Genomic DNA, 16,417 nt, shown 5'->3' with positions numbered 1-16,417 from the left:
GCCCCCTCTCCCCAACCCCATTCCGTAAGTAAATGCTACAGCCTGCTTTCCACTTTAACCACAGCTGAGCTAGCTCGTCTGGGACTGTAAGGATCACTAGAGCATCTCTGTAGGTTTGAATAAAATGAAGGGTTGTGTTTCCTCCTGTGCTTGAGCCTTGAAGACATATCTTGCTGTGGTTGTCCTCGGTGCCTCCTGAGTTGTGATACAGTGGCCCTGCAGGGTGGCTGTGCTCTTTTGGGAACTAAATTTGTGGTAGATTTAAAAATTAAACCAGGTAAAAGGAAAAGAAGGGAGAACTAATAGGCCTCTCATCTGTTGCACGCCTGTGCTCCTGTTTCATTCTTGTAACAATTCCCATTTTACAAATCAGGTACCGGAGACCCAGAGATGTTAAGTGACTTGCCTGCAGTCACATAGATAGATTATGATAGGGTTGGGATCCAAGCCCTCTTGTGTCTGAGCTGTTTCCACCACCCTCCATGGCCTCCTAGAGCTGAGGCCTGGCTGCAGAGATTGCAAATTGAGTGCAGTGTTAGTTGATGAGATCTGATGTGTGCAGCAGAGGTTCTTAAAGTGTTTTCCAGGGTAGCCACATTAGCATCACATGGAGACTTGTTAGAAAAGCCAGTTCTCAGGCCGGGTTCCAGACCTAGGGATTCAAAAACTCTGGGGGCGGGGCCCAGTGATGTGCGTTTTAACCAGCTCGCCAGGTGATTCTGATGCACACCCAAATTCGAAAGCCACTATTATAGATCAGTGATTTTTCCAACAAATGTGCAGGCCTGTGACCTGGGCATCTTGTTAAAAGGCAGGTTTTGCCTGAATAGGTCTGGGGTGGGGCTTCAGGTTCTGCGTTTTGGGCAAGCTCCCAGGGGATGGCAGTACTGTTGGTGTGTGGTCCACACTTGGTGTAGCCTTGTGTTAGAGGGAACTCTAGAGGATTCCTTTTCATTCTGGGGTCTGCTTCTTGAGCTGCAGGGGGTCGGGGAGAGTGGATTTTCTCATCATCCCTGGAGGGGGGGGCACCTGTATCCTCAGGCCCCCCGTCCTATGGGGGACTTGGCAAGGGCAGCACAAATTGCAGCACAAATTGGGCTTCTTGCTCGGATCACTCGTGTGGCTGCTCCGCCCTCCTTTCTGCACAGCTGTCTCCCTCCCAGGTTCTGCCTGACTTTCCGCAGTTGTTCCTGCAGCCCTCGCACCCCTCCTCCCTGCCTCCCTCCCGCTCTCCCTCTCCCTCCCCTTCCTACTTTCCCCCTGGATGCTGCATGTGCCGAATTCTTAATCCATCCTCTCCAGCACTGCAGACCCTGAAGTGCTGCTCTGACCTACTCTTAAGGAGAGGCATGTTAAATGGATGTTTCTGGGCACATCCTCATTCCCTGCAATTGCCTTTTATTGCAAATTCAGGGTTCTGCCACTTCGTGGGAAAAATGTAACTGGGGCTTCCCTGGGTGGGAACAACAGTGGAGAGAAAGACAGTAATAACTAGGATGATGCTGTATCACCCGACAGGGAGGACATTAGAATGCTTCTAGGATTTTGAGTGTACATATGACTACCCAAGTGAGAGTTAAGTCTTCCCGAAAGGAGAGAGTTATACATTAGGGGAGGCCTGTGCCTTATAATCATGCAAAATGCTTTTGGACCTGGTTGCAGCAATAACTGAAATCATTCAATGTCTCCTATTTTCCTCTCTTTTATGAAACTTACAGCGGAGCTTGGGGAGTGCGAGCTTCCAGAACACACACCAGAGCTTGTGTCTGAGTTTCGGTTCATTCCAAATCAGACAGAAGCAATGGAATTTGATATCTTCCAGAGATGGAAAGAGTGCAGGTACCTTGATGCAACCATCTAGCATTCTGATATATCTATTTTGTCATAAATAAGTGTTGATCACACTCCTTTATCTGCCAGTAGAATTGCTCTGTTGATGGCCATAAAACTGCAGCTCCAACTCTTCTCTCCTTGTGTCAGTCCTGTTTTTCCAAAGGCCCACATCTTGTCCTTTTTATTTTTGAGAGAGTCTCGCTCTCTTGCCCAGGCCAGAGTGCAGTGGCACTATCTTGGCTCACTGAATCCTCAACCTCCCCATGCTCAAGCAATCCTCCTGCCTCAGCCTCCCGAGCAGCTGGGATTATAGGCATATGCCACCATGCCTGGCTCATTTTTCTATTTTTTGCAGAGATGAGGTTTCACCATGTTGCCTAGGCTGGTCTCAAACTCCTGAGCTCAAGTGATTGTCCCACCTCAGCCTCCCAAAGTGTTGGAATTACAGGCAGGAGCCACCACGCCTGATTGTCTGTCTCTTGAGAGATGTGCAGCAAGAGCCAAACCACACTCCTTTTGTCTCTCTGCAAACAGAGCCTGGTTCTGATTTGTTTATTGCAGCCAGGGGAGCCACCACTGTCTTGGTGACACCCCAGGGCATCCCAGACACTCTCACATACCTGCATCTCTGGGACCTCAGGGCCTGAACCTTATGAAACAAGCACTAAATTTAGAAATACACCCTGTTGTATAGGAACATATGCATTTGAGACCGTGTGTTGTACAGTGTTACATTTCAGGAAATGTGATCATCATACCTAAATCCAGCGGTGTCATTTATCCCCTTTGTTTTTTCCCTCCATTCCCCCTGCAGGCACCACTTTCATGCCTGGACTACCAACACCACCCCTCACTCACGGGTTTCCTCCCTCCCATCCCATCTTCCCCAAACACTGCCTCCTCCAGGTCACCCTTGGGCTCTGGAGCTTAGCATGACTTTCTGTTATCCCTCAGTCATTCTGAAAAGCTCCTGTGACTATTTTAATGGAAGATGGCATTAGTCCATTCTCATTGTGTAACACTGAAGCAACATAAATGTCTGCGGGTATGGCACAACACCCCACCCACACACTTACACATCCACTGTCCTCCCTGCAGGAAGCTATCATTGGCAGTCTGTAGTCTTTTCCTTTTGCATTTACATGTACAACTTGTTTTGTTGTTTCCTTAAGTGATCATATTGTAAGCACTGTTCTATGGTCTTTTGTTGTTGTTGTTGTTGTTGTTGTTGAGATGGAGTTTCACTCTTGTTGCCCAGGCTGGAGTGCAATGGCACGATCTTGGATCTTGGCTCACTGCAACCTCCGCCTCCTAGGTTTAAGTGATTCTCCTACCTCAGCCTCCCAAGTAGCTGGGATTACAGGCATGTGCCACCATGCCTGGCTAATTCTGTATTTTTAGCAGAGACGGGGTTTCACCATGTTAGTCAGGCTGGTCTCGAACTCCTGACCTCAAGTGATCCACCCACCTTGGCCTCCCAAAGTGCTGGGATTACAGGCATGAGCCACTGTGCCCAGCCTGTTCTGTGGTCGCTCTAGTCAATTAACAGTAAGTTCTTGGGAATCTTTTTGTATTACTATAATTTGGCGTCCCTCATTACTTTAATTGCTGCATAACGTTCCATAGGAAGGCCATGCCCTTCAGAATCCTGTGGGCTTACGAGTCGCAGTTTACATGTATTTCCATTGGTTTTTCTAAGGGGAAAGAGCCCTGCCCAAGCGGAACTCTCCTATCTGAATAAAGCGAAGTGGCTGGAAATGTATGGGGTAGACATGCACATTGTCAGGGTAAGAACTGTGTGCGTTTAAGTAATTTGGTTTTGCTGTTACTGAAAAATGTATGAACATTATGCAAACAAAGTAACTTGTTGTGAGGAAACTGTTTTTGCATTTTGCATTCTGCTGTGTGACGACCTGTTAGAACCCTCTACCGATTGTCACTTCGTTTATTTGTAGGGAAGAGATGGCTGTGAATATTCTCTTGGACTGACCCCGACAGGCATATTAATCTTTGAAGGAGCTAACAAAATAGGCTTATTCTTTTGGTAATTTAGTTTTGTCTAATATTAAAAATGTCTTTTCCTATTTTGTGATGGAATTCTATGTGATGGATGATTATTGAGGGGTGTCTGCAACACCCAGATTCATCCTCAGAGCACACACTGTGCTGCTGTTGTGGGTCTGTGGCAGTTGTGCTGAAACTTCTGGATAATCACACTTGAATGAATGATTTTTTTTTTTAGTCATTCTAAGCTTTAAAACTAGAAAGGAAACTGCTATTTGATGCGTAGATAGTTTTACTGCAGATTGTGCTTTTAAAATGCTTTCTCTCTGACTAGGCCTAAAATTACCAAAATGGATTTTAAAAAGAGCAAATTGACACTTGTGGTGGTCGAGGATGATGATCAGGTAGGCCTTGCTCCCGTTTCTTCCCCCTTGCTGTGAAAATCCTGCGTTGGGGTTGCAAACGCCCACTCGAGGCCCTTGTGCTTCCTCTTTAAGGGACGTGAGCAAGAGCACACGTTTGTGTTCCGGTTAGACAGTGCCAGGACCTGCAAACACCTTTGGAAGTGTGCAGTCGAGCACCACGCGTTCTTCCGACTGCGGACACCAGGAAACAGCAAATCCAACAGATCTGACTTTATCAGGCTGGGTTCTCGCTTCAGATTCAGGTAGGGAGCCATTTCTGCAACATGGATCACGTCTTCTGAAGGAGGGCAACTGTGATTTCTTTCTTGTATGCGAATAGACTAGTGGATTTGAGTCCAGAAACTTAGGCTGTGTGTCCCGTCCCCACTTTTCTTAAGGTGAGTCACTGAAGCTCTTTTGACCCCCACATCCTCATTGATAAAATGGAACTAATAACAAAATTGTTAATAACTGACATTTAGTCAGAGCTGTGCTGTTCAATACAGTAGCCACTAGCCACATGTGGCAATTTAAGTTAATGAATATGAAATAAATTTTACAATGTAATTCTACAGTATCGCTAGTCATATTTCAAGCGGCCAAGAAGCCACATGTGGCTAGTGGCTACCATATTAGACAATATAGACACAGGACACAGGATCATTTTGGAAAGTTCTGTTGGCCAGCACTGTGCCAGAACTGTTCACATACCCTTAATAAGGTAGGTTGATTATCCCCATTTTACAGATAAGGAAACCAGGGCCAGAGGCGTTACGCTTAAAGTCACACACAGCCATTAAGTGGTAGAGCTGAGATTCAACCCCGTGAACTTTGGCTGTTAAATTTCTAACTGCTACTTTATTGCCTTTTGCATGCCAATATCCAGAAATTTGGGTTGATTAAGAATGAGAGCAGATATCAACATGTAACCCAGGGTAGGATGAGTAGATATTTGAACCTGAAAAGAGCCTGAAAACATCGAGAGCTTATTCTGATATATTTTTGCTTATCATCCTGAGACCATTTTTCTCAAAGTGTATGAAAACTTTCTTGGTGTCTGTTAAAAATGAGGACAACAACCTCATCTGAGACCTTTGCAGTCAGAATCTGTGGCTATGCATGTGTGTGTTTGTATAAGGCCTGGCAGGATGCATTTAAAATGTGCTCCCAGGGTTTTTGAGGCCCATTTACATGTGAGAATCTCAGTTACGATATCTAAAACTTCACATGGTTTCATAACCTCTACCCACACATGGCACGTCCCTGAACTCTATTTAAATGCCAAAAGATTTGCTCATTTCAAATGTTTCTACTGTGCGAGGAAATGGCTATGAACTTCTGTTTAAAGAATTATTTTGTTTTAAATGCTCCAAGGGGTCAGGGGCGGGGTGGGGGGAAGACCAAGCTCTTTTTGAGAAACAATCAAATCCCAGGGTCCTTTGGAGGATGCAGAGGTTACTAGAGACACTCCACAGAATGCTGGTGTCCACTCGGGCTGGAGTGAGGCGGGAAGGACAGTCAGGGCAGTTGCCAAGGCAGGCTTTTCTTTCCTGGGAGGAAACTGCCCCAGGCTTAGTCTCAGACCGTGTTCCTTTCTACTCGTCTAGAAGTGTAAGAAGGAAGGGAGTTTGGAGAAGAGGTTGCCCCTTAGAGGTACACAGAGCGGGTGACAAATGGTGACGAAGAGCAACTGGAATGAAGCAGTTGAGGGGTAGATCAGACGAAACCAGCAACCTCCTGGAATCTGCAGCCGGGCGTCACATTGGTTGAAACCCAAAAAGCCTTAGTGAAATCAGTAATGTTTGCCTTGGCATAGCAAAGAAAGCCAAGGCCTAGTTAAGTGGGTATTGATAACATTCTTTTAAAAGATGGGTTAAATGTCTGTGCAATGTGTTCCGTGAAAGGTTATTTTATGTGAAAATCAATGTTCTCTTAATGAGATGTATCAAACCTGCTTGGTTTGTGCAGCCAAGTGGCTGGTACCTGAATTGCAGGTTTTGTCCTTTGGTGGAAATATCTGCCCCTGGACTGTAGCCTGGACTTGGCAAAGGAGATTTTATTTCCAAATGGAAGGCTAAACTTTGTGTTTCTTTACCCAAGTGAGTTCAGGCTAAGTTGGAACGTACATTGGAGCTCTTGGAAATAAAAGTGCACTTTCAAAAACATGTGATGTATTGAGATTCTGATATTGATAACACACAAGAAAATATTTACTTCCCAGTGGGCGGACAGAATATCAAGCTACACATGGCTCCAGGTTACGAAGAACCAGCACCTTTGAGAGGAAGCCTAGTAAACGTTATCCATCCCGGAGACATTCAACGTTCAAAGGTTGTGTGTTTTTCATTCTGTCTTGGAATTTTACATTATGCTTGAGTCATTTAAGCCCTCAAGGAGCTTGGTCAAGCAGCTTATGAAGAAAGTTCCCGCAGTTCTCCAGTCTGGAGCTTTTGGAAAAATAATCCCAGTGGTGTTCTTTTAATGGGACTGGCCACTTCCGCCATCCCTCTGTCATTAGTGTTTCCCTTGGATGTGTTCATTTATTTCTTCCCTTTCTCCATATTTCTTTCCATGTGCCTTTTTGCTTCTTTTAGACCTGGGCTCAAGCCCCGGGACCTCAGGAATATCACAGGGAAACACCTTTCTTGCCTATAGAAGATACTGTATCTCCATCATCTTGCAATTTTAAGTGTGGACATCAGGCCCATGCTAACTGGAATTCTGACACGTACAAGTACATGAAGAACTTTTAGATACTCGGCTCAAGTCCCACAGTCAGTCCAGACTTTCCTCACCCTTAAATTTAGCCAGACCCTAGAATGCCTGCCCCCTTCCCCTTTCCAAACCCCTTCAACCTTGTCTATCAGTTACAGCTGGAGCCTCATACCTGTATGAGGCCTGAAACACAGTACAACTCAGTCAGTGAATGAGCAAGCCAGGCTCATTTCTGTTGGATCCCAGCCTCCAGTCCCATCTCGTAGCTCTTCTTTCTCTACACTAGGTTGCTCCCCCACTTAGGACACCCAGTTAGCACTCAGTGTGTGCTCTTTTATGGCAGAGCCTCTGCACTCCCAGCCTCCTGGCCCCTTCTGTATATGATTTCCTTGTGGTCACTCCATGCATTTTTCTTGGCTCAGGACTTAGTGGGCTTCCATGGGGCTTGGTACCTCTACTTGTTCCCTTCTGGAATATGTAACTTTGTGTTCCCCACCATTCTTTCCTTTATGAACCAATGGCACAACAGCATGACTACCTGGAATTCTTAATCACTCTCAGCTGCTTTAGTGAAGGGAAAATGCCCACAGCACAGGAAATAGTCTTGCCCTTCGAGAGAGGCCAGGGGATGAGAGTGTGTCCAGAGAAGGGCGATGGGTTGATGAAGGGTGGCCACAGCGCCCAGGAGTGAGGGGCCAGAACGCTGTCTGTTCTGTTCCGTGAGGAGGATTATGCTGGTGTGTGTAGTCTACTAGGTTAGAGTTGTCCAGAAATAGCCCAGTGTAAGGAACAATTTTCCAAAGATCAAAAGAGCTGTCTCAAGATAGCAGTGCGCTCCCAGCCCCTACAGGTGTATACAGCACAAAGGGAGGGACCCCCTGGTGTGGCTGTCACAGAGGGGAGTGGACATCCTGTGGCTTGACCCCACCAGATGGCTTTAGAGATCTTCTGGGCCCCAGGGTGTGTGATTCTCTTCCTGCTCCCTCTTTTCTCTCCCTTATTTCACTGACTTTTTTCCAGCCAGAGTTCTAGCATCTTCTTTGTGAAGCTTTTAATGATTTTCCCTGCCACATATATCCTTTTAAAAACAAAATGGAGTGTAAGCGGCTAAGCTGTACCTCATCCCCGGGGCTCTGTCCATGCAGACCCTCAGGGTTGCCCCGAGGCCCCTCAGTCCAGACCCATGCTTATATTTCATCCCTGATCACCGTGTGCTGTTTTTCCTTTTACCCACTTCTCTGTATCTGCCTTTCTCTGTCTCTAGACAGGGAACTTCTTGAGAACAGAGACTGTGTCTCTTTGTCCCTGCCTCCCAGAGCGCCCAGCCCTGGGAACCCGCTGAGTGGATGGTTACTGAGTGAATCAGAGGGAGGGATGGTTTACTCTCCCTGAGGAAAGGAGAAGTAGCCACCGTGCAGTTCTGCCTGGGTTGGGGTTGTAACAGCTCTGTGATGGTAGAAGTCTCACATGGCCATTATCTGTCATTGCATGGTGAAAGCGATAAAGTTCTCTAAAATGTCATAACTTTCGGTTTTTCCTTTACAGCAAGCAACCCAGTGATAGCAGCCCAGCTCTGGTGAGTGTCCTTGAGCTCTAGAGCACAGCTCTCCTCTCTAAGGATTGTATTTATTTGCAATGTTGACTTTTTCTTTACTACAGTGAAATCAGAAAGTGTGTCATCTCGTAATTTTTTTTTCCCTTTTTCTGCTGCCGGGCTATTCCATGCTCGTGGCTTTCAATAAGTACACAATGTAATGTTCCAAGACGGTTTGGTTTTTTTGGAAAACACAGCTGCTTTGTTTGAGTAGCCGTGTGCTTTGTTTATGATAACAGTGGGTGGGAAAGGTAGAGGCCTGTGCGCAGCATACTGTGCTCATGGCGTGGCAGGCAGTGCTGGGAGAGGAAGGCCTTGCTCGCGAGCAAAAGCTGGACGAGAGCAGATGCTAGATTTGCTCAGTGACGTGCAGGTTTGACATCATAGAAGACATTAAACACCTTTACTGAATTCCTGCAGGAAAATGAACTTATCACAAGAGTGAAAATTGCCAGCACAGGATTCAGCAAACATTGTCTGTAAAGGGCCACGTAGTCCATATTTGAGACTTTGCAGGCTCTGCTGTGTCTTTCACAGCTACTCAGCTCTGCTGTTGTAGCTAGAGAGCTGCTGTGGAAAATATGTAAATGAATGAACGTGACTGCATTCCAATAAAACTTTCCTTATAAATATCGGTGGACCAGATTTGGCCCAAGGGGTATAGTTTTTGCGGGCCTCTTCCCTGGCACAGGTGTCCAGGGTCTTGCCTGTATAGTAGAGTGATCTGGTGAGCATAATTATCTCAACATCCTCCGCAGCCACACCCCAGGCTCATTGAATCAGTCTCTCAGGGTGGGACCCACATAGCTTGTTTTTAAAGCTGCCCGGGTGAGTCTGCCCGGTATGTACCTCTCTTGCTCTCTGAAACAACTGCCTGTCTTACGTGAGTTTTGGCTTGTTAAGTAGACAAGCTGTCATGTGAGAGAACCACAGACTTGCATTGTTTGGACCTTTGGTCTGAACTGCAGCCGCTGGTAGGTAGGCCAGGTTCGTTAGGCTCTCAGTCATCCCAGGCGCAGGTCTCATGGCGGCTGAGAGGGTGGTCTTTGAGATGGGCACAGCTTGACTGTGCCATGCACTATCAGTCAGGACAGTTGACAGAACATGGCATGGGGTGGAGCGGGTTGCAGATACCCCGGTGAGCGAGGACAGCCCTGGCTGAGGCATCAGGAGCCCTCCCTGTGTTCTAACCCAGCTCTGGAGACTTAGGCCTTCCTACTTCTGGGCCTCCGTTTTCTTTTTTGTAAATCAGGAGGTTGGGCTAGATGAGCGTTTTTCCAAACTGTTTTACCCTCTGATTTTCACCCTCTAGAAGAAACCTGATGTCAAAGCCCAAAATACAGAACAGACAAATGCGGAGGTCCTCTGGATGAAGCCGAGTGGGGAAGGAGAGGCCAGTTCCTGCCTGCTCTTCTGCCACTCCTCCCACCCCATAGCTCCAGGGCACCTTCAAGGAACCCAGGGTTCTAGAGAACACAGCTGGTCCCTCATATTACACAGCTGGAAACTCAACCTCGCATCTCTGATTCCAAATCCTACTTTCAGTGTCATTCTGCCTTTTGTCCCTGGGTTTTGTTCTCAGCATCTGATGAAGGGGCTCAGGGGTTCTGTTGAACTGCTCTGTGTCGCCCCCTGCCCCGGAGGGTGGGAGGAGGTTGCAGTATTCTGGATGGGTTAGTTGTAGGTCGCTAGATTCACCCCATTTCCAGGATCCTTCTGGCAGATAGTATGCCAAATGGTATCTGTACCTTTCTTAGCCTGTTGGGGTGTCTTGCTTTTAATTCTCTGGGGCTTGTAAGTTACAGCCCCAATGTCTTTGCTTTGCTCTCTAAGGTAGTGATTGTTTTGCTTGTTTCTCCCTAATAAAATTACATTTTTCTCCCAGCATCTAGTGGAGATTATATATTGGGAACCAAAACAAACTAAAAAAAAAAAAAAAATTCTGCCAAAAAAAAAAAAAGCTTGGTAAATATACCCTTTAGGAACAAATGAGCTAATAACTGCTGTTCGCAGCTGTTCAATTGCTCTTCACAGCCTGTGGGATCCCAGGGTGAGTAGGATTGCTATGGGAGCCGTGGATGAAATTGTGCTCTGGGCTCCAGAGGTACTACTAGAAAAATAGCACCTTGCAGAACGCTTAACTTACCTGATGAAGTCCAGCCGGAGGTGATCTGGCCCAGAGCCTAGCTCTGTGTACTGGTCCTCCCTGAAAACCGGAACACAGAGCCATTTAGACCCCAAGCAAGACTTACAACAATGATCTGTTTGCCTCTCAGTGTTGGAGAAGCCAGCAATAACACTTGATTTGAAGCACACCTCCTGGCAATAATAATTGCCCGCTCTGTCCATATATATATATATATATATATATATTTTTTTTTTTTTTTTGAGATGGAGTCTCACTCTGTCACCCAGGCTAGAGTGCAGTGGCGCGGTCTCGGCCCACTGCCAGCTCTGCCTCCTGGGTTCATGCCGTTCTCCTGCCTCAGCCTCCCGAGTAGCTGGGACTACAGGTGCCCGCCACCACGCCCGCTAATTTTTTGTATTTTTAGTAGAGACGGGGTTTCACCATGTTAGCCAGGATGGTCTCGATCTCCTGACCTCGTGATCCACCCGCCTCAGCCTCCCAAAGTGCTGGGATTACAGGTGTGAGCCACCAGGCCTGGCCTATATATATATATTTTTAACATTTAAGAGCCCATCATCCAAGCACAGTGGCTCATGCCTATAGTCCCAGCACTTTGGGAGGTTGAGGCTGGAGAATTGCTTGAGCCCAGGAGTTCAGGACCAGCCTGGGCAACATGTGAGATCTCACCTCTTAAAACAAACAAAAAGATTCCATCGAAATAGGGTCATGCATGAGAAGCCCTGAGCCTTTTCTCAGTCCCTCTAAGAGCCAAGTTGGTTTAGCAGAAAGAAGACAGGCTTTAGGATTCTGCAGATGTTGATTCTAGGCCTGGCTCCCACTGACCAGCCAGGCAACCCTGAGTAGGTTTCCCAACTCTCTATTAGGCAACTGTTCCTTTATCTGTAACACGAGGTGGTCACATTTGTTGACCTCATAGCCTTGTTGTGTGGATTAAGTAATAACAGATGTGAAGTTCCCAGTACAGAGTCTTGTCTGGAGAGAACATTCCAAAGTGGTGGTCAGATTATTGGCAGTGTTTTTAATAGCAAGGGGACCCACATGTGGCTCCCACCACAGTACTCAGTGGGAGATGCTCAGGAGGGACTGGTGCCTCCCCCTGCCGTGGGAAGAGGTTCTGAGCATCACTGGAGCTTCTAGTGCCAGTGCTGTGGGGTCTCCCAGCAATGCCAAGGCAGGCCTGAAATGGGAGTAAAATTACTTGGTTTCCCCAACTGAAACAGGACCTCCTTTTTGCCACCTAAATATGACATTGAGGCTGCATTCTGGAATATTTCCTACTGTTTCTGTTTGTGAGCTCTGAAAGGACAAGTGAGAGTTGCTGTCTGTGGTTTTCCTTGTCATATGTTCATTTAAACAGCCAATAACCATAAAAAAAAGTCATTATGTGGAAGCTCCTATTAGAGTATGTAGCACATAGGAATAGTGCTAGTTCATGATTGCTAAGTAAATCAGTAATAATGCCACTCTACAACCTAAGTTATTTTTCTTTTCTTTTTTTTCTGTTTTTTTTTTTTTTTAGCTCTAAAACAAATCCAGAAGTCCATAATTACCAGGTAAGATACTGCTTTTAAAGTTTTTCTTTAAAAAAGGAAAGTTTAAAAATAAAAATAAAAATAAAGGTTTTTGTAAAGTTTCTAAATTTTCCATAATGAGCAGTCATCATATTTGTAATCAGATTTTGAGGAAATAATAACAATATTTGTTTTTTTGAGAAAATGGTAAGAGGAGAGCCCTTTCCTTCTGACCCCTGCCGCCTCTTGGCCATCTGAACTGCCTGTTTTTCTTAACCTTGTCAACTGGCAAGCATCAGGGACATATGTTTAAGTTTCTGGGTGGCCAGACACAGCCCCTTAGTGGCATTCAAGTGAGGCAGCTTTTTGTCAAAGTGTGTTTTAGGCCTAGAGAACATGAGTCCCTTGAGATGGGCTTCCAGGAAAGGATGTTTTGGTCAGATGTTTGGGAAATGTCGCATCTTTCATTCCCCTTCTTGGATTTTACAGTGTCCATTGAGGTATGAGAGTACAGAGAAATCCTGCAAGAAAGACGTTTTTTTTTTTAAATTTATTGTTTCCCCGAATTATTTGCAAATTGCTCCCCTCTCATGCCCCTGATTAAAAAAAAAAAAAAAAAACTAGTCTTGAGCTGGCACTGTGGTGTACATCTGTAGTGCCAGCTATTTGGGGAGGCTAAGGCGAGAGGATCATTTGAGCCCAGGAATTCAAGGCTGCAGTGAGCTATTATCATGAATACCACTGCACTTCAGCCCAGATGACACAGTGAGAACTCATCTATTTAAAAAGACAAACACTAGCTTCAGCCCCTTCATATCTTTTTAAAAAAACACTACCCTCAGCCCCTACCATTATTTGGTGGTGGTGAACTCATTGACACGAATAGATACATGGTTTCTAGAACCTGCTTTGTAAAGCACTGTGCTAGGCCCATCGCCTGCAAGAAGGAGCAGAGGTTCGTTTCCATGGCTGGCGTCTTGCTCTTTCTCAGGACGGCCAACCAGGGCCTGTGCCACCTGGCAGCTCACCCATGCCTGGTAGCATGAAAGGTGTGGTTTACAGCTCAGCCTGGATCAAGCACATTCTTCCTAAGCCGCCGTGGGTGGCTGTCTCTCTGGCCATTCATAGGCTTGTACCACCTGGTTCCAACTTCTCTATTTATTTCTCACCACTCCCATCACGCTCCATATGTTCAGCTCACAGGGAATTGCATAATTGTTGCCCCATAATTTCTTCCCACCATTCTTTGCCCATGTTCGTCTGCCTGGAATTCCTTTGCTTCCTATCAGTATATTAAAGTATCTCTCAAAGACCAACTCAGAGTCGGCCACAGTGGCTCATGCATGTAATCCCAGCACGTTGGGAAGCCAAGGCAAGAGGATCACTTGAGCCTAAGAATTCAAGACCAGTCTGGGCAACACAGTGAGATCCCATCTCTATTTTTAAATAATCCTGGGTTCAAGTGATTCTCTTGCCTCAGCCTCCCAAGTAGCTGGGGTTATAGGTGTATGCCACCACGCCTGGCTAATTTTTACATTTTTAGTAGAGACAAAGTTTCACCATGTTGGCCAGGCTGGTCTCGAACTCCTGACCTCAAGTTATCTGCTCGCCTCGGCCTCCCAAAGTGCTGGGTTTACAGGTGTGAGCCGCCGTGCCTGGCCCAGGGTTCTTGAATCTTCTTATTCACTGATTGTTTTTTGTTAAGGGGTTTTCAGGTGTGAGTAACTGAAAAGTTGTAGGGACAGGTAATTGATAGGTGATCAGTGCTTGAAGGAGAGAAAAAAATTTTAGAAAAGTGAAGCAGCTCAGCACTGCCTGTGCCCTCTCCTCATAGCCCTGGGGTGTGTTCTCACTGTGCGTTTTCTGCTTAGAGTGAACATCGAGGCGATTGTTGAAATCAGGTCTACTGAAACTCATCTAGGCATTGTTATCGCAACATCATTGGCAACCACGGGTCCTTTGGACCTTGCCAGTCTTAGAGGTCTTGTGTTCTATCAAGGGTTGGGAATAAATTGACCGGGAAGAGAGCGTCCTGAGGAGTGGCCTGATTGGCATGTGAATACCGTGAAGGGTATTTGAGAGGATGGTGTTGCAGCATTTATCTTATTTCAAGCACTGCAAGGTCAGCCAGCTGCAAAGGATGGATCTCTGTGTTCTCAATGAGGACGCTGTTGGCATTTGGGGAGGGAGAGTTCTTCATTGTTTGGGACTGTCCCTGGAATTGCAGGATGATTAGCTTCCCTTTTCTCTGTTACTGTGACAAGCAAACATGCACACATTCATTTCCCATTGCCCTCCGAGGGATATGAGCATACCAGTTGAGAACCAGCTGGGTTCACACTAAAATACTCCTTGACAGTTGAGAATGTGAATAAATTGCCAGAGGAGACCAAGGAAGTTTCCAAAATCTTTTTCCAGGTCTGTGGCTAAGGTTCCCACCTCTCCCTGATGAATCTGGTTTGGTTGTGTTTAAAGCCAGAGAAAAACATAGAGGGTCCAGTTCTAGGTCAGCCTTTCTCTATTGTTGAACAGCCAATGAATGGAACCTCATTCTGGGCCTGTCTATTTGATCAAAACACCTGGAACAGTTAGACTCTGGGCAAATCATCTAAACTCTGTGGGTTTCTGTACCCCCAAAGGAGAAATATGCAGAGATTGCACCAGGGAGATGCTAAAGCCCTGGTCAGCTCCCAGATCCTGCTCCTGAGGTATTTTCTCCAGATTCCTTTTCCTGCAGCATGTCCTTCCGGGGGCTGCAGAGTCTGCTTGCTGACAGGCGTCTTTGAAGGAGAAAGGAAAGGCTGCTTGAATACAGAACAGGCAGGGAGGGCATCTCAGGTCCATGAAAATGGAATGAACAGAACTGCTGAGATTCTCTGTGCCAGAGAGCAGGCCACTGCTTATTAACCAAAGCAGCCTGAGAAGGAGGGGAAGAAATAATTAAAAGAGGAACGGTGGCAAGACTGTAGTGACTTAAATGTCAGGAGGGCCTAATTTTCCCCTTAGGAGGTTGAGCCTTGAGAAGCCCCTGACTTCTGCTGATGTCTAGGACCACTGCCCTCTGCAGGCCAGAAGTGGAAAGGCAGGCTGCTACCTAGCCGGCTAGGGCTGCACCTCGGTCCATTTGTGAATCACTGGTCAGGGTCTGTGTTCTCTTTTTAAAATGGACAACTTCCTTCAAAATTAGTGGGGTGTGGTGGCACGTGCCTGTAATCCCAGCTACCCAGGAGACTGAGGCAGGAGAATCGCTTGAACCCAGGAGGTAGAGGTTGCCAAGATACTGCCATTGCACTACAGCCTGGGCGACAGAGCGAGACTCTGCCAAAAAAAAAAAAAGACAACCTTCAACCTCCTTCCTTCTCTTCTTTCTCTTTCTTCTTTCCCTTCCCTTCTTGTTCTTTCTTCTCTCCTTCCCTACCTGCCTTCCTTCCCTCCCTGCCTTCCTTCCCTCCCTCCCCTCATCCCTTCTTCTCGAACTCTCTCCCTTCCTCCCTCCCATTTTATCAGGATGATAAGCGCTCTGGATGGTTTTGTTTGTTTTGGTATTTTGTTTTGGATTGCATTTTAGAAGATTATTTTTATTGCATAAACCAGAGAGAAAGAAAAAAACCTTCACCCACGGCCCTGCTGCTTCACTTAGCATCCCTGTCCAGTCCTTGTCTGTGTGCAGATGTAACTGTTCCACATGGTCATTGTCATTTTCAGCAATGACAAAAATTGTTTCTGAAGAGAGAAATTGCCTCCCACTCTCCCCATCTCTCTGACACCTTCCGCCTCTTCCCTTGGGAAGATGAATACAGCTTGTTGCTGGTATTCTGGACGACCCCCTTCAAGGCCAGTGTTGTCACCTTCTAAGGGCAGCTTCCCAGCCCCTTCACAGGGAGCCTCCTCTGGAGAGGGCAAGAACTGGCGCTGGGTTCCAGCCCCCAGCCTTTGTCAGAGGGGGAAACGTGATCATCCTGGGAAACATCCACCCCCTAGCCAGGGTCTATAGCCTTTCCATTCTTAGTCCCCCAGCCCCTTGGGTGGATGCCAGTAACAGAGAAAGTGAATGAGGACCATTGAAATTAAAAGGTCATCAAATAATCAAGTTCGGTGTTTTATTTCTAGCCTCAGTATCATCCTAATATCCATCCCAGCCAGCCCCGGTGGCATCCTCACTCTCCAAATGTCAGGTAAGTGCTGGTGCTTCCAGATCTGCACCTTC

At 46.5% G+C, this 16,417-nt stretch overlaps 1 protein-coding gene across 8 annotated transcripts in view; it reads left to right on the top strand.

Annotated features, from left to right (window-relative positions):
* EPB41L4B (erythrocyte membrane protein band 4.1 like 4B) overlaps window positions 1–16,417 on the top strand; it is a 147,687-nt gene that overhangs the window by 59,894 nt on the left and 71,376 nt on the right. For all 8 annotated transcript variants that reach the window (XM_032164822.2, XM_058445454.1, XM_032164821.2 and 5 more), the window contains 9 exons: window positions 1,719–1,839; window positions 3,533–3,620; window positions 3,789–3,877; window positions 4,172–4,241; window positions 4,335–4,504; window positions 6,463–6,572; window positions 8,502–8,532; window positions 12,219–12,252; window positions 16,321–16,385. In XM_032164822.2, coding sequence (XP_032020713.1) covers window positions 1,719–1,839; window positions 3,533–3,620; window positions 3,789–3,877; window positions 4,172–4,241; window positions 4,335–4,504; window positions 6,463–6,572; window positions 8,502–8,532; window positions 12,219–12,252; window positions 16,321–16,385 — 778 coding nt within the window. The remainder of the gene's footprint in view (window positions 1–1,718; window positions 1,840–3,532; window positions 3,621–3,788; window positions 3,878–4,171; window positions 4,242–4,334; window positions 4,505–6,462; window positions 6,573–8,501; window positions 8,533–12,218; window positions 12,253–16,320; window positions 16,386–16,417) is intronic.

This window comes from Hylobates moloch, unplaced genomic scaffold (genome assembly GCF_009828535.3).
Source record: "Hylobates moloch isolate HMO894 unplaced genomic scaffold, HMol_V3 SCAFFOLD_10, whole genome shotgun sequence".
In the NCBI taxonomy this organism is placed as follows: Eukaryota; Metazoa; Chordata; class Mammalia; order Primates; family Hylobatidae; genus Hylobates; species Hylobates moloch.
Note: the sequence above shows the minus strand (reverse complement) of the source record. Positions and strands in the feature narration are given on the sequence as shown.